Source organism: Echeneis naucrates, chromosome 5 (genome assembly GCF_900963305.1).
Source record: "Echeneis naucrates chromosome 5, fEcheNa1.1, whole genome shotgun sequence".
NCBI classification, from domain to species: Eukaryota; Metazoa; Chordata; class Actinopteri; order Carangiformes; family Echeneidae; genus Echeneis; species Echeneis naucrates.
The window spans coordinates 4,493,514-4,511,416 of NC_042515.1; the positions used below are offsets into that span (position 1 = coordinate 4,493,514).

A 17,903-nucleotide genomic window follows, 5' to 3' on the forward strand; every position below is an offset into this window, starting at 1 on the left:
TCCTCTGAGGTGAATGTCTTCTTACCTGCTCCCCTCTGTAGGGAGGTTGGCCATCCAATTTTTTTGCCTCCTACCAATTTCATTCTTCAATTAAAAAGAAAAAGGGAAAAAATAAATAAGTACTCACACTTAACCAAAATTATAACTTTTTGGTTGTTTAGCAATTTGCAGTAGTTTAAGTCATAGCAATCCAGAAGAAAAATATTTGTTGACACTCTTTGCTTCAGGTCTTATCATGGGCATCCCCCTCTATAGCCTCTCAAACTGCATGATAAAACCGTGCCGCCCTGATTTAGTGGAGACTGTGCTTCTAGGAAGTGTGCTCAGAAACCTCTACTGATAGTGCGCTTCAGCAGCTGGATTCCTGTGGGCTTTCCTCTGTTGAAAAGAGCTGCTGTATTTGTAGACAGGTGTGAGCTTGTGTGTGTCTGCTGTGGGCATGACTTGCTGCATATGTGTGTGTGTTTGTGTCACAGGGAGGTCTTGGTAATTTCTGGTGCTAGGGGATTTCTGCTGAGTGCACATTTCCACTTTAGTTTAGTCAATAGTCTGCCTTAAAAAAAAAAGAGTTATCAATAGCATCTTCCATCATCAAGGTGTTGAGACTGTCAGCACATCCACCACATCTGTCAGCATTTTTACAATAATATAGCCAAAAATTACTCACTGCGATTGTAATTGCAGAAATGTTTTTTTTTTCTTTACACTGCAGTGACAGCACATCAGCTTGTTACAGCTATTAGGATTTGACACAGCATTGCTTTCCTGTGTGAGTTTTATACATGCTTCGGTGTTTGATGCCAACATTTACTCTTGACTTCACTTTTTACCTCTTGACAGATAGTTTTCATTAAGCACATAGCATGGGACCACAGCAAATAAAAGATTCACAGAAGAGATACCATGACAACATGGCATGGTATCGTTGAGCTCTAACCTTAGAGAGTGTAACTTTCCTGCAAATGTTCAACACTTTCTTTGTTTACCTTAACCTTTTTACCTCTTTGCTCCATCACAGAACTTTATTCTACATTTGTCCTTGCAAACAAACTCATCTAATGTAGCTTACAGAACACACTGATTGCACAGCGGATTTTTTTTATTTTGACCCATCACCTTATTGTGTTTGTCTCAGTTGGGTCTGCTGTGGAAGGAAAAGGGAAAACAGAGATATTGTAAAAGTATTAAAAGCAAATGTGTGAAAAATATAATGAAAAGCCACAAAATAAATACTTTGAGTGCTATCTAATCTGAGTCAGTGGTGCACAGAATAACTCTGTGCAGTAACACTGGGTGGGTTATGGTTTAATATGAGGAGTGGGCAGTTGATTATGGGGTAGATTAATTGTATCACAATGCTTATAAAGAGCAGCTATGCCTATAGGGCAAAACAGGTGGCATGCAGCACTGCCCTGGCACAGCAGATGAAGGGATTGGAAACTGTGAGATTTGCATTCAGGCTGCTTCTACTTTAGGCTGTACTCTGCCTCAGGCTTTGTTATTTGCATTGAGAGATGATTCCTCCTTCTCTCCTTGAGCTGTATGACTCACCAGGGTATATAGACACAGATAAGATATGAAGGTATGCTTGGATCGATTGCTACACTGCTCAAATCACTCACACCTGAAATGAATACAGTGGGGTGGACAAGCTGTGTAGCTCTCATACCGGCTCCTCTGTCTTTCCACACAAGCAGTTTTAATGACAAAGGATCAGTTTATTGTAAGGACTGTGTTGACAAATAGCTGTCTTTTGTTTTCATGTGGGTGCAGATCATTTTTGTCTCTGAGATTAAGATGAATCACTCAGTTTTGTTAAACTGCAGATTAATATTTGACAGCAGCCTGACACCACTGCAAAACCAAATCACTACCATCAGTAGCTTTGATATGACATGTTGGCTGGGTGTTATAGCTGCCACCGGATATATCATGGACATTTATTGCACAACATTAACAAGTTATGCTCAAATAACATGATTTAATTTAGAAGAGATAGAAATAATAACACCAGATTGGGATTTACAGAAATGTCTAATATGAACAAAGAATAATAAAGTGAATGCAGAAATATATTTGTGGCCACCACAGTGGGAATTATCTTATCAGTATTCTGTATATGCTAACTCAAATGCTGCAAACTGCCCATTGTTATTTTTTTGATTTTTGTCTGCTCTCGGCAAGCTTTTCTTTCTTTCTTACTCAAAATATACGGCTCACCTGGTGTTATACTATACAAGTAAAGATAATGGTTTGCCAGGTGGCTGAATATAGATAGTCTTATTCCCCCTGCACTGTAGAGTAAGCATCTGAATGCCTCACCAGTTATTCAAAATGATGGTGTATAATGCACATGATCTTCCTGACATATGATGTTTGTCTATGATTTGTTCCTCGCTCTGACTTGCTGTTCCTTTAGGTTTGTTGCTGAGGTGTTTAGCAGAGCAGCAGATTTAATTAGTGGATGGGTCTTCTCATAATATCAGTTATGTGGGGGAGGACATGTCCTCAGTGGCAACATCAACAAGGGCCATGTGATAGCTATGTCAACAATATTTTCCCCTGTGAAGTCAGAGGCTGTTTTTAATAGCTGGTTTAGCATATGTCCATATTCAGAAAGTGAGTGATGATTGTAAGCTACAAAGCTGACAGTATTCAGGGGGAAATTATTTAAAGTTTTTAAGATTTATATGAAGATAGATATAATGTGTGTTTACACACATACATATACCACAACTGGGCACAATGTCTCTATTAAACACTATTAGGTTGTCACTATTAAAATAAGGTATAAATGATCAAAGTAACTTAAAAGAATCCGCTTTGTAATTTGAATAATTTGCTGTTTTCAGTTACACTTAAGGTCCTGTTTGGGTTCAGGGTTAGAGTTTCATTACCAAAGGGTTAGGGTTAGGGTTAGGGTTGGTTAGGGTTGTAAAACATGCACATAAATCCAATAAAATATATATATATATATATAAACAAACAAACAAACAAAGCACTTGCAGAACTAATATCTCCACTAGGAAGAACAATCCTTTAAATTTGCTGTTCGGTAATGGAAAATGTTTAATTATTATTTGACTGTATAACTGCCTAAAAATATATAGAAAAGTATATACTGGGCTTTATGTTCAAGATAGGTTTTCATTGAACTGTTTTAAGTGCAGTGTCTATCACTTCTACGCTTTCACAATTAGGTGAAAGCAGAAGTGGTTTAAGGAACGACACCAAAGAGTGCATCATCTAGTTCACAAAATGATTTATCTTTGATGAATTTCACTTTCTATATGTACTGCATGCCCCATATCATCACTCTCACCAAAATCACTGAACTCTACCTGTTGTGTCTCCCATAAACACAGAGAAAACAAAGGGGAGGCTAAAAAGGCTCATCTACTAGTGTTTGAGAAAAAAGTTCACCCAAAAAGAAATCACAATAATTTGACAGCAGCAATATGTGTTCTGTCAGATCTTAAAGTGAGCGTTTGCATGTTTGGATAGCAAAGAAGTATTACAGCCCCCACCTCTAGCCACTCTGCCTCCCTTTCCTCTCACTGAAATTAACTTGTAATGAGGCACATAGCTTTTTGTGTTAGTTTAACTCTGCTAATGTTTGGGTACCTTCCAGGGCCTCAGCAGCAGATAAGCCCAGTACTTCAGCTCCTTGCGTGGGAGAGGAGCTCCGACTGCTTTCTGTGGCGCCATCAGCTGTGGCAAAGCCGGCTGATTCAGGAGACCACAGCAAAGAAACCATCAAGGAAGGCTCTGGCTCGAGGGACAGCTCTAAAGGTACAGAATTAAATTATGTTGACAAGGAGTGATTTACCTTATATGGTGGATCAAGGGTTCAATTTCAGACTTGAAAGATTAAAGCTTAGCTTGCCTTGGGATCCAGGCTCATTCCACCTTTACGTTTTAGTGTTCATCTCACGGACAGATCTGATAGAAAACCAACTGCGTCTCCAGAGTTGCGTAAATGGTAGTGGTAGACCACCCCATAATGACACTGGCAAAATAAATTGTGCACCCATATTTTGTTAGCACTGTACATTGCATTTCCTGACCTTGATCAAAGGTGGCAAGAACACCGTATTACAAACCCACTGCCATCTTATACTTTATTGATTTTTACTGTGAAACAGGCAAGAGACACATATGTATGGACACATCAATTTGCTCAAACACACACACACACACACACACACACACACACACAAACAAACCATTCAAACACGTAGTGACACAGCACACACTGGCTCCTAGCGCACATATTCTCTGCTATGATTTGATTTTTACACAGACATGACATGACTCCAATTAATTCAGGATGAGGATCAATAGTGAACCATTTCCATGAGGGAAAATTGCTTTTGGATTTCAACTCAGTCAGCAGTGCTGCTGTTATGTGAAGGTGGCTCAGAAACGAGAGATGCAAAGGAGCCCTGCAATGCTGCATGACATTTTTTATGTACTGCTCATCTGATGTAATTTCACACACAGCCTCTGCTGTCATTTTGAACGTGTACAGTATTTTTAAACTGAATAATAACGCTATATATTAAGCCTCTCTTCCAAATATCTAAACTATGATGCAGAAGGTGGAAAAAGCAAGCTAACTTTAGTACCTACTAAAGTGCTACATCAGTGTTTTCAGGTGTGGTGCACTTTTTTAAAAAAAGACTAAAATATTTCTCACTTGCATTAACCTGCTGTTTTTGAGGTTAATCTAATGTTCTGATATGGATCATTATAAGTCATGAAGTATTTCCTGTTTGTAAAAATAGCCATGTCCCTTCTCTTCTTAATTGTGCTCATGGCACATTGTGTTGTGATTATCTGACATTGATTGCGACATGTTTATGTGTACAGCCATTTTCTCTCAAATTTGCAACAACTATGGCGTATTTAAAATGACAATATGATATTGTGATCACCTGATGTGTCATTGTGAACTATGAATTTATTGGAGTGTCATTGTGCTGCTATAGAGAAAAGTTCAAGAAAAGCAAGAATACACTGTGTGGAGTTTCTGGTTTACCATGTTTGAAATAACAAGCCATGTTCCCAAGGGGCCCAGTGACTTTCCTGATATGGTGATAGTCAGGCTGATAGCCCAAATCCAGTTGTTTTCTTCTCTGTTCTGAATCCTCTCTGAATGCACTGAAGGAAAGTGAGCAAGATATAAAGAACGTTTGTGTAGCTAATCCTCTTTTGAAGAAAAACAGTTGCTCTTTGTTCATCTCCTGGATTGTGCTGAAGGTTATTACGAATTTTAGACTAAACGCTGCTGAATAATCCATGGCAGAATATCTCCAATCAGATTAATTGAAAACAGTAATTGTTGTTGTTTGGGGTTTAGGAGAAAGTGTTGCAGACAAATCACAGTTTAAAACCAAATCAATAGAGCTCACTGAGCTAAATTAGGCTGAAACACTCTCAAAGCAGTTAATGACAAATCCTGTCGAGCATACAGATAGGATGGGTCAATAGCTCAAACAAGCTGGATACAATCATGTCGTGTCACGTGAACAAAGCCATTATGACAACATGCGCAAGAGATGTGCCAGGTTTCCCTGGAGAAGAAACCTTTAAATCCAAATGATAAAATAAAAGGCTGTGTAAATTCGTGAAGAAGATGCTTTGCCAAAAGGATTCAAAGAGTGTAGTTGGGACTGCATTTGCATGTGTATATTGTTTTTGGGGCAAAAATTTAAAAGAATTATATCCCAAGACCAGGTGAAACTATCAAACAGGGAGCTAGACAGTAGAGGACTAACACTAGAGTTTTTCCATTTAAAAACGATGTTTGCTTTCTTTAATGGCTTTGGGCTTTCTCTGACAGCTTTATGTGTGGCTGAAGCTGGGCCAGAAACAACAGAGGCTTCAGAAGTGATCTATGATGATGTTCCAAGTGAGGATCCCCTTTCTCCTGATGAAGGTTTGTAGCTGCTACCAATTATGCTTACTATGGCTGGTAGGGTGTCCATCCATGTATATTCGTGCGATGCTCCTGGTGTCTAACCTTTTTGAGTGTTTAGCAGATATGATTTATGAAGATGTCCAGAGAGACAGTGGCCCCATAAACGCAAACAACGGCTGGAGCTCCAGCGAGTTTGAGAGCTATGATGAACAGTCGGATAATGAGACCAAGCAACCGACAAGGAGCAAGGTACGGTTTGTGTGTGTGTCTGGATTTGTTAAATGTGTATTTGTGTAATGTGAACGATCCTCTCTGTTTCTCTGGCCAGGTTTTTTTTATTTTTATTTTTATTTTATTTTTTTGGTTGGATTCCAGCACTTAACAAACTATCAAGGAGAATATTTCATCATCTTCTGCTCTAGAGTAGTTGTTGCTTATTCATGTGTACAACTCGAAGGGAACTGTAAAGTATATGAAAAATGAATAACAGGCTCTCTAAGCTTTCTACTTTCATTGTGGAATGAAGGTAAACAAGAGGCATTTCTTTTTGAAAAGCCTCAGATCTACTTACCTCTTCTCTGCCAAGGATACTGTTCATCAGAGCTCTGCAGCAGGCCTACACGTTGTTGGTCTTCCACATGATGGCACTGCGTTCACACTCACACTGTGCAACTTCCTTTATGCTTCACAGCCTTTAGCATGCATGCATTGTTGCAAGCATAAGGAAAATATGGTGCCATACTAATAAAGAAATGTTTTTTTGTGTTCAATGATTATAAATGTATAGACTTCTACCTTCCTTTTCATATTTTTACATATTCATTTTGTTTATTTATGGTTGTAACGACACTGTAATCCATGAAAATCCAGCATTAATGCTCTGAGGAAAGTGGGAGACCAAAAGGGGAAAAAATGCTTGCACTGGGACAAAAGTGAGTTGCTCCAGTAATTATGGGAGGGTGTGGTGTGAAAATCCCCCCACAGCTCCCTTGGTATGCTTTTCCCAGGCCTCTGAACAAAAGAATGGATTCAGCTACATGGGTTGAACAATTAATGAAGAAGCCTTGACTATTAGGGCCTAACAACAAATTTCGGCAAGCACAGCCTTCATCAAAAACACATTGTGTTTAATTAGTGTTGCTTGATTAATTTTTCACCAAGTAACTGAACTGTAACTGAAGTTTTCCTCTTGTTCAGATTGCCGCTGAAGTTGAGCAGCCAGGGAGAGCTGTGACCAAATTTGCTTCTTTAACATTTGCCCTAAACTGCCTGCACCTCTTCCCCCTGTCTCTCTGTAAATCAGTGGCCGTTAGTCTCGTAAAGCATAACCCTTTGACTGAAGCAGTGCTCTAGGCCTTCACTCTCTATGCTTGTAATTAATTCCCGATTTTGAGTAGCTTGTTTTGCCTTGATCACTATGCCTTCCGTTTCCCTTTTCTATCTCCCTTACATTTTCCTCCTCCCTTTGCCCTTTTGACTAAATGCAACCCGGCCCTGTTCCCTGCCCATCCCTGTCCCACACCTGTAGCTCTCTCCTGAAGTGCGTCGGCTGAGGGAGCGGTGTGCCAAGACCAAACGTGAACTGGCCATGAGACTGTCTGGCAAGCACAACTATGACATCAAGGTATATCTGCAGAAGCAAGTGAACACTGCGATATCGCATTTTTCCTTTTCAGAGCTCAAAGCATCTGCTAGATGTTTGCTGATGATCGCTCAATGCTGAAATATGCTAACTCAGAGGCTTCACTGACTCTCTGCACTGTCCTTCACAGCTTTTCTTTGGACTGTGACTTCTCTTTAAGATTCTCTGCTGGCCTCTCTCTTTCCCTAATGTCAAGACACATTTATGGGCTACATGAATTATTAAATAATATTCTGCGTATTTACTTCCATAAACATTGCAACTTGTCCCCAATTGATGACCTACTTTCCTGAAGTAGCATCATTTTAAAAATACTATTACCCTGGGTGTATTCTGGGTTCATGGAGTCTGGTTGCAGGTCCTCCGTGATGCTCAGGGTGGAGTTGTGTGGTCAGCTAAATTCTCCCACACTGAGCAAAGCAGCTCTGTTACTCAGATGTGGAACCCACTCTGTTACCATAATCCTTCCATGATATGCTCATAGACTCTCTTATTAGAGGCTGTACAGCGACCCACAGGGAGCTGCAGATGGTGAGATTCGTGATGAGCCCACTGAGCGTCACTTGTCTCCATCTTTCTCCAGGGGAGTGCTGTAGGTTATCAAATCTCCACAGCATGGCAAAGTCCTTGTGCTCTAACACTTCTCCGTTATTTTCGTCTGCTCCTTCCAACCAGGTTCAGCAACTCATGAAGGCGGCGAAAAGTGGAACCAAGGATGGGCTTGAAAAGACCAAGATAGCTGTCATGCGAAAGGTTTCCTTCCTGCAGAGGAAAGATCAACAGGGTAATGCTGGGATGATGTTGTAAATGTTGGTCAGCTTGTGTTTTTTTGGATTAATGCTGTACTTTTGAAGTTTGGGTTTTGATCTCCTTAGAGTTGACTTCTTGAATTAGAAGCGGTTGCATGTGTAGAGCCAAGCCAAAGTATTAAGAAAGGGATAGAGTAGAAAGTCTTACTTTTTTCTATATACAAATCCCTTAAGGGAGAAATGAAAGCACTGTGAAAAGACAGATCTCACTGATTATAACTATGATAAAAAAAAAAAGAAACACTTTCTCAGTTTTAAGACATATGTGTGGTCAAGTAAAGCCTTAAAGCTTTTGATGTGAATGAGAGAGAGAAAGAAAGAAAGAAAGAAAGAATGGATGAAGCTACTCATGCTATAGACTAATGGTTGTGCAATAGGAATTCTAACAATAGAAGAAGATTAGCATCCATTAGTGGAGTATGGAGCAGCTTGAAAAAAACCACATATATCAGAATCATGCCTCCAACAAATCTCCAAACCTTTACAAAGAGGTAAAGAGGCCAGTGTTGCTATTTTTAGGTGTTAATCGAGGGAAATCTGCACAGCATCTTTTCCACCAGTCCTCTGTTATTGTTTCCAGAGTCTTTAATTGGAATGGTGGAAGCTTTGGCATCTCTGTCTTTATGGTTACGGGTGAAGTGGGGATTTTTTTTTTTTTTTGTTTATTTTGAGACTGTTGAACATCATTGTGCCAATTCAGAGATGAGTATGTTCTGGATGGGCTGGATTGTGAGATACAGTATTGTTTTGACAGTTTTTTTTTTTTTTTTTTCCTGAACCCTCCCTCCTCCATCTTTCTTGGTTGCTTCTTTCTCTATTGCTTTCTCTGTCGTTTCTCTGTCTTTTTTTCAGAGAGTACAGAAGTCTCTTCATATTTTAGAGGTAATAAACTTAGTGTGTCGCAGTGTCTCCAGCTACGAGATCTAAAGGCTGCCTCTCTGTTTTTCCTCTGTCTCATTCTGAGATGCACACACAAACACACCCTCACCTTCCTTTTTAACCTTTTGTTGTTGTTGGTTTTTTCTTTTGTCTTTCATTTGTGATTGTCTGCAGAGGAGGAGGATGATGCAGGATACCTGGATGTGGCTGTGTCAGAAGTCAAGCACCCTCCTCCACAACTAAGTCCAATGCCGGAGGGGCTGACCAGTCATCAGGTGCACCTGACAGTTCAAGCAATTATTCCTTTTTATCCCCTGTATGTTTAGCCTTTTTATGTAGAAACAGGAAACTTAGCACAGCACGTTGCATTTATGCTAGAATTCTGTACCCTGTATTTGTCAGATAAGGCTTTAGGCTGTCAAGTTAAAGTATTTGTTATTTCATATCAATATTCTTTATTCTTTATCCTGTTTGGGAAAGCAGTCAGTTTTTTTCTTGCTAAAACAGTTGCTTTCATGTCATAAGGAATCCAAAGACTCAGACTCCGATGAAGGCCTTGTGCAAACAGACCGAGTCCTCCTTGAATCTTTTTTCTACTGTGACAAACGCACGATTATCGTGCAATCCATCAACGTGTGCTGTGCTTAACAGAAAACACAGCGCAGCGCAGCCCCATCATGTCCTCTTAGTGCTAGATTTCCTGACTGGTCTGTTGTCTGCACAGGTTGTCAGACGCCATATCCTTGGCTCCATCATTCAGAGTGAGCGCAGTTACCTGGAATCTCTGAGGAGAATCTTGCAGGTGAGTTGTTTAGTCCCTCTTGTCCTCCTCTGCCACTTGTAATATCATCACCATTTAGCCATTATGAATTACACAGAATAGAAAGGTGGTGATATCAATCAAATTACCAAGGTGTCTGCATAAAAGGAATCCTGATAAAACAACCACGCTGTGCTAATGCTAAGTGAGAATGTGAGTCATGCTTGCACAGTGCATCCTAGTTAATCTCTTTTTTTTTTTGCATGAAAAAGAAGACTTATGTTTTAATAAAAAAAGAAACAAACCAAAAACGAGGAACTACTGAACTACAGAAATGGAATTTGCAACATTCAGTGGTTACCCTGAAAACTGCTACATTTTTCATTGTCAGGATACAACATGCTACCTTTGTTGTTGACGATATGTGTGCTACATGGGAAGGCTTTGATCTTTTGAAGTCTCTCATTATTCAGAGGGTCCAGCCAAGTGGTAAATGCAGTGTCTCCAGACAGATAACATAAAAAGATGAAAAGCCACAAGTACAGTTATATGTTGAGGGCTGTGACTTTCATTTTCACGGTAGAAACAGATTGCCCAGTTTGCTCATGTTATGCCGCCTGCCCCTTTCTACTCTGATACATTTACTGTCATAGATTTACAGAGATAAAACATCAGACATAGAACAAAAAATCTCTGCTGTTGTTCAAAAGGATTATTTTTTATTTTTTATTTTTTAGTAGACTACTGTTTTTGTCTTTCTTGTCTCTTAAATTTGGCTTTATCTGTACTTAAGCATGTTCAGATACAAAGCAGTCTCTTTCACTTGCTTGCTATCAAGAAAGAGATTGTCAATTATTATTGCAGGCCATGCCAACAATCCCATGAGTACTGGCAGGAAAGTCAATCACTTTCCCTTCCACCATGTTGCTTTTGCATTTGTAACTTTGCTTGAAGCTGATTTTTGGCATTATCATTCTGGCTTTTATGATCACAAGTCACCTTGAATTCTGAACATGTTTGCTAGTGGCAAATGTTACTCCGTGGATGGATCCTTTGGTTCAAAGTGCTTCCAAATACTATGACTACATTTCCTCATTATCCCTAACTCATATCATTTTTGTCAGCTACCTCTCAGTTGTCTGTTTAGGCTGCTGAGAAGAAGAAGGAAGGCGGACTGCTGATTCATCTTAAACCCTTGCCCACACACACAAACACACATACATATGCACATTTCAGCAACAATAAAAACCCAGTCTTCTCTCACAATCTCACCAGGAATACCACAGACCATTGATGGAGGCTGAGCCACGCATCCTGAGTCCACGGAAGATCCGGCCGATATTTTACCGCATCAGGGAGATCACACAATGCCACTCCATGTTTCAGATTGCCTTGGCGTCCCGTGTAGCTGAATGGGACAGCAGTGAGAAAATTGGAGACTTGTTTGTTGCCTCGGTTAGTGTGCATGTATTTGGTATGTAACTTCATAATTTCTTTGTGGAAAATATGCTCTAAGACTCTGGATGGAAGCACTCCCTTTTTCCTTTGTATTTCTATCTGTTTGTATAACGGAATTTCTGTTACCAGAGTTATAATAAGCTACAGGTTTTAGATTGAACAAACACGCATAATTTACCTCAAACATGGAATCAATTACAGCTGTGATGAATATCTCCAGTTCATCCAAAGCTCTCTGGGAAGTGTGTTTACATTTTTTTTTTTTTTTTTTTTGCCCTAGAATAATGGTGTTCAGTGTGAGTTTTTAGTTGGGAGTCTCTACTGTGTGCTCATCCATAAGGTCTACTCATTATTTTCTTATTAGAAAGTTGATTTCACCCTCTCCTTCTCTGCTGGCTGCTGTAGTTCCATTAATATCTAAGGACCTACCATCCAATTAGACCACACTTGAAAAGGGAAGTGCTGGCTCTGTGCATACCTTATTTTGCTTCCTATTTGTCATGTAGCCATGTATCTGTTCCTGCAGGGTTTGTAGTAATATCTGAGAGGTAGGATTCTGAAGGAGCATAAGAGCAAAGCAGGTTAATTTCTTTTTATGATTTGCTAATTTCCCACCACTCTTCAAGGTGCCACTATCAGTTTGTTGCGTGTGTTTAATTGAGGAGAGGCGAAATGTGTACCACAAAACAGACACGCCCTCTCACAAACACTTTGTCTTTCTCTCTCTCTTTCACCCTCTCAGTTTTCCAAGTCGATGGTGCTGGATGTATACAGTGATTATGTGAACAACTTCACTGGAGCCATGGCTCTCATTAAAAAGGCCTGCATGTCCAAACCAGCATTTCTGGAATTCTTGAAGGTGAGCTTCAGCCCATGAGCAAAAATTGTTTTTATTTTCTCCCATTTCATATTAAAGCACCCCATAGTTTTTTTTTTTTTGTTTTTTGTTTTTTGCTCATTTGCCCTTTTTTCTCTGTAATGTTCAGCAGAGGCTGACTCTAGCAAAGCCCCAAAGCAAATGCTTCAATAATGCATATATCTAAGGTTTCCAGAGAGACAGACAAATAATTCAATGTAGAAAAAGTTGGTGTTTACACTAAATAGAAAATGATTATTTACATTGGGTTTTTGGTTTTTATCAAATAAAAATAATGAATTATAAATCATATTGGCCTTATTTAGTGATGTATTTTGTATTTTCTACCATGCCATAGTTGTTAGAGGCAACATTTCGATTGAATCACTCCAATGCCCACTTATTCTAACCCTGAACATGTTCAAGGTTGCCACATAATGAATGTTGTCTGCATCCATATTGTAAACAAATAGTTTTTCCTACAATTAGACAATACCTATTTTCTATGCATTAGAAAAGCACTTTTGATAATTTTCTGATTTATCAATTTGTTGCAGTAAGAGATGGAATTCTATTTTTCTGTTCACTTACTGTTTCAAATATTAATTAGGGTTATGAACAACAAAACATAGAGCCAAGATGCATAGAGAGTGCCAAGAAATGATTTGAATGTGCTGCGTTTAACAATCCCCTGCGCGCCCAGCATTCATGCATGAGTATGACCTGGATCATTGAGTTGTAATGCCGAGTTACAGAACCAGATCACATAACTGACAGCCTTGCATGTTTTTTCAGATAACACAAGTCCCTTTCTTTGTGTTGAAAGGTTCCTTTGTCTCTCCCACTGCCTGTTGCAGCTCCTACTGGCAATGTGACGACAAACCAAATAATACATTGGGTAGAGAATGTATTTAAAATAGAGAGAGAATTTAAAATAAAAAGCAAAATATATCACAGACCTCTTTAATGTTTTTTAATTATTGTGGAGGCACTGACTGTTGCATGAACATTGACATACAAAGAACTTTGGGATGGATTAGGACTATTGCTGCTGTATTTTGCAGTGAAGCAATGTGGCAAATTCTATATAAATTGTTTGCTTTTGGTAAAATATAATAGTTAAAAGTTAGCAAACCATTAGTGCATGAGACAGCATTGTGACATCCACTCAGGATTCACCTTTGGCTTAGTTGTTAAACCCGTGTCTAGTTACTAAACTCTGAATGGGGATTGCAAAAATTGTGCCTTTGAGATCCCTCCCTCTATTTTCCTTTGGTCACCTGTAATTTAATAGCAGTGGTGGCTGCTGACCACTGGTGTCTTGTCTTAGTGATTACGTATGTGGCAGTATACCAGGTTAGTGTTTGGACCAGAGTTGCCATGAGGCTTCCTCCTAATGTCCGCTTACTCAGAGAAACCTTGCCTGTCCCAAACCCAAAGTCTTAGTGTGGCAAGCCTCTCACAATGGCTGAGTAACAGCAGTTACTGCCCTAATTGATATCACTTTTTAAAATTGTGTGCTCACTTCTATATTAACAGTTCAATATTGACAAAATCAGAAATCATATTTTTGACCATATGCTGCTGCTGGGTAAAAAAAATAAAAATGGTAAAGTTTATTGATATAAATTGATGTTACCCAGTATTTGATGAGATAGGATGCGACAGTGATTGATGGTCTAATAATGTGGATATGATGTCCAAAAAAGTAGAGGTATTCATCATCCATTTCACTTGTCTGGGATCGCCAGATAAGCTCACAGGTGTTTGTGAATATAAGAGACTGCAACATAAAGTGGTAGGAAAAAGCACATTTGAACTGGAGGATGATATAATAGTTATCAAACTCTCAGATAATCTGCTCATATCAGATTATAAATATCCATCCCATTTGTTTTATGATTTAAAATATAAATGAAATTGAAATTCAGCTGTAGCATCAGTTTCCCAAACAAAAGAAAAGTAACACGATATGGTGTTTTTGTTTTTTTGTTTGTTTTTTTTTTGGTTCTTGTTTTTCTAAAATAGCTTTGTCTTCCTTTTTATGTTATCCATCCTTTCTGCCATACTATCTTCTAAAGTGCCCTGTAGTTTGCCTTTTTATGCCATTTTATACTTTCTATACTGAAGCCACAGACGCAGCACTGAAACAATATCATCTCCTGACCTACACCCACAGTAATACATAACACAAACATGCATAAAAACCTCCTCTTTAATATTCTCTTACAACTACTAGACCCTTATTTCATTCCTTATTCACATACTCATACGCTTACAGATGGTCTAAAGTGAATTGTGATGTATTTTCTAAAGTTGAAATATCATAGTCTGTGTTTTGTTTAAAAAAAATTTTTTCCTGTGTGCAGAAGAAGCAGGCATCTAGCGTTGACCGGATTACTCTGTATGGCCTGATGGTTAAGCCCATTCAGCGATTCCCTCAGTTCATATTGCTCTTACAGGTATAACACTTTTGTTAGATTACTCATTCCCTTTCTTCTAATTAAGAGAATGTATTCAAGCCCTTTTAGCTCTAGCACTTCCAATATGAGAAACTTGAGTCAAAGTAAAGATCTTGCAGTACAGACACTAATAAAGATGCAACGCTGCAAGGCCACAGAATGGATTATGGATTTTAACTTATCCAAAGTACAAGAAGTCGTACCTCACACCAGGGTTTGCCAGGGCTTGAAAAGTAGCTAGCCCTGTCAGTTTTTCATTCATGCTGGCTTTACATGCAAACCTCTCCACTTTCTATTCTGTGCAAAGATTTGGATTTGAGCTTGACTTGCTGGATCTGCAGCAGCTCATTTCATCCCTCAGTAGGCATTGATTATCCATGAATTCAAAAGATAAGTTATGAATGTGAATCAGGCATTTTCTTCCAGTCTAAACTCAGTACTCCAAAGAGGAAGTGTATGTTTTAAATCATACATTATAGGGAACTAGAGCTCAAGGCATTGAGTTACATTTGAGATGATTATCAAGAAAATGCCAAGCTTTCATAGATGCAGGACAAATGGACTTGCAACCCCTGAAGCCAGTAGTTATAGAAACTGTGATCTTTGAAGATTTTAAATCTGTTTTTATTGGTATATTTTAGTCAATACTGCTTACAAAAGGGTAGGAATTTTAATACAATGGGATTTGCAAAGTTTACATAACAGCTGATGAGTCAATGTGGTGTACTGTAATGTAAACCCTTAAAAAATTTGATAGGAACACAATGAAACTAAACACTATTTCACACAGATTTGAACTTTTCAAGGTGAAGACAACAGTAAAATAACATATTCTTCCACTAGAAATCAGTTTGTTACCGTATATAGAAGGAGGTATTAAAACATATATTTTTTTTGTGCACATTTTTAACTCACAGTATATTTGCTTTAAACTTTATTCGTGACCTTTTGCAGGACATGCTTAAGAATACACCGAAGGGTCACGTGGATCGTTTGCCGCTGCAGCTCGCTCTGACAGAACTGGAGATGCTGGCAGAGAAACTGAATGAACAGAAGCGAGTAGCTGACCAGATTACAGAAACTCAACAACTAGCCCGCAGCGTCAGTGATCGCCTGCTCAGTAAGGTGACTGGATACACATGTACACCCTCGTGCAGATGTACGTGCAGGCCCAAATCAAATCAACTGTGGGCCGACCTCTGAGCCTTTTAACTCCTCTAGCTTGTTATCGCCATGAGCCAAATACCTATGAATTAAACTAGTATATTGCAATTGCTTATATCACTTTTGCACACATTAATCTGGGGAGGCATTTTTATTTAGAGAAATTATCTCCTCGAAATGATGTCCATTATCATCCCTAAACAGTACCAAATGCAATGACAGAGGCGTTGCCTCTCCATTACCACACGGAAATTACAGTCCTGGCGCTGCAAATCTGAACAAATGCTGCTCTGAATAAGAAGAATTAAGGGGTAAATGAGACATTTAATTGGAAACTGTAAGAGAGCTATCTCTTTCACCCGGTCTCTCTTCCCCATCCTCTTTCTATCTCCAATTTACCTCCCCTCTGTTCCCCACTTGCACTCTCTTGCTTATTTTCTCACTCCACTAACACACCCTTCTTCTCTTTCTTTCATGTGACTGCATCTCTGTCTGTCTTCCCCTCTCACCCTCCTCCCCTTTATTTTCCTCTATCAGCCCTTGCTTTCGAGGACTCGGAGATGAGCTGATTCGGCCAATCTCCCCGACTCCACACAGAATTCCATTTGCTGCGGTGACACTGCAGAATTCCAATAGGAAACAGTCGCCTTTATTGCCCCCATAACTGTCCAATGAAATATTCATTCTTTGTCTCAAAGTATCTAAGTCACCAGAAAAGGACAGATAACAATGAGAGTAAGAATGGGTTTTTGCAGGCACACGCACACGCGCTTGCGCTCCCACTCACACACGTACTTGTGCATGGTGCAATGCCCACTGTGCCAATTGATGCTTGAAGACTTTAAGGATGTATTCTTATAACAGCCCACTTCTTGAGGGAGCTGTATCGTTCTGTAGCCATCAAACGACAGTCCTAGTCAGTCTAATGATTCATTTTGTGTGCTACCTGAGCCACAGCCAAGAGCGGCTACAGTTTGCCCGCAGATAGGAAAGCGGCATTACTGCACTGCAGGTTGTAGAATGGACACAGTGGAGAGATTTATTATTCGCTTAAATTTGTGCCGTTTGAACAAACACCAACATCAAACACACAGAATGTGAATTGTTTACCTGGACTTACCCTGCTACCTGAAGTATAGTAGCTTCACTTCATCTCTTATGACCCTGGATTATGTTAATAAAGCTGAAAGTCTTGAGTAAGTCCTAAAAGAATCTCGACCAAAATGAAAAAAGCTTTCTGTAGCTCTTCCCTGTTGCCAAACATATTGAAGACTGGGAAGCACAGCATGTGCCAACGTACTGTAGCAAAAGCTGCATCTGTTACTGGATTATTTAACTCTGTGTGTGCATGTATGAAGGTGTGCATGCAGCAAATTGTAAATGCATTCCCACTCCTTCGTAGCTGCCCTGCTGTGGTGGAAATTATTTGTGTTCCAGATAAGCCAGTTTCCCTAATGAGGCTGATGAGTTCTTGCAAGCCTGATTTCTGTGTCCTCCACACGTTGAACTCTGGAGTGCTTGCCCCATGTGATGCAGTCTTCTGCTCCTCTCATCTGATTGCTTTGTCCTTCTTAGCAACTGAACTCGGAGCAGGGGTCACTGGTCCTATGTGAGACACTTATTGAGACTGTGTATGGTGAGCGTGGACAAGTCCTGAAGTCAAAGGAAAGAAAGGTCTTCCTCTTTGATGATGTACTCATCTGTGCCAACATAAATGTCAAGTAAGTCCCTCTTGTAGAGGAAGCTGAGCAATATTTCTTTTCAATCAAGAATAATTTGCTAATGCCTGGCCCTAGCATGAAATTGCAAATACAAGTTTTCAAAGGAGAGTCTAAAGTCTAAACTGCATAGTTAGGAGAAATAGCTATTAGGTGACATGGGGCTCTAATATGATGCCCTAAGTTTTCCAAGGATATTTTGGCAAACTGCACAGCAAAGAGAAATCGCTGC

The 17,903-nt window shown here is 39.4% G+C and overlaps 1 protein-coding gene across 3 annotated transcripts in view; it reads left to right on the plus strand.

Annotated features, from left to right (window-relative positions):
- arhgef10la (Rho guanine nucleotide exchange factor (GEF) 10-like a) overlaps positions 1-17,903 on the plus strand; it is a 90,261-nt gene that overhangs the window by 12,634 nt on the left and 59,724 nt on the right. For 2 of the 3 annotated variants that reach the window (XM_029501744.1, XM_029501745.1), the window contains exons 4-15: positions 3,632-3,792; positions 5,846-5,941; positions 6,045-6,172; positions 7,452-7,547; positions 8,241-8,349; positions 9,428-9,528; positions 9,978-10,055; positions 11,289-11,468; positions 12,214-12,330; positions 14,697-14,789; positions 15,744-15,914; positions 17,529-17,674. In XM_029501744.1, the coding sequence (XP_029357604.1) occupies positions 3,632-3,792; positions 5,846-5,941; positions 6,045-6,172; positions 7,452-7,547; positions 8,241-8,349; positions 9,428-9,528; positions 9,978-10,055; positions 11,289-11,468; positions 12,214-12,330; positions 14,697-14,789; positions 15,744-15,914; positions 17,529-17,674 (1,476 nt within the window). The remainder of the gene's footprint in view (positions 1-3,631; positions 3,793-5,845; positions 5,942-6,044; positions 6,173-7,451; positions 7,548-8,240; positions 8,350-9,427; positions 9,529-9,977; positions 10,056-11,288; positions 11,469-12,213; positions 12,331-14,696; positions 14,790-15,743; positions 15,915-17,528; positions 17,675-17,903) is intronic. The other variant, XM_029501746.1, reaches the window with a different exon arrangement.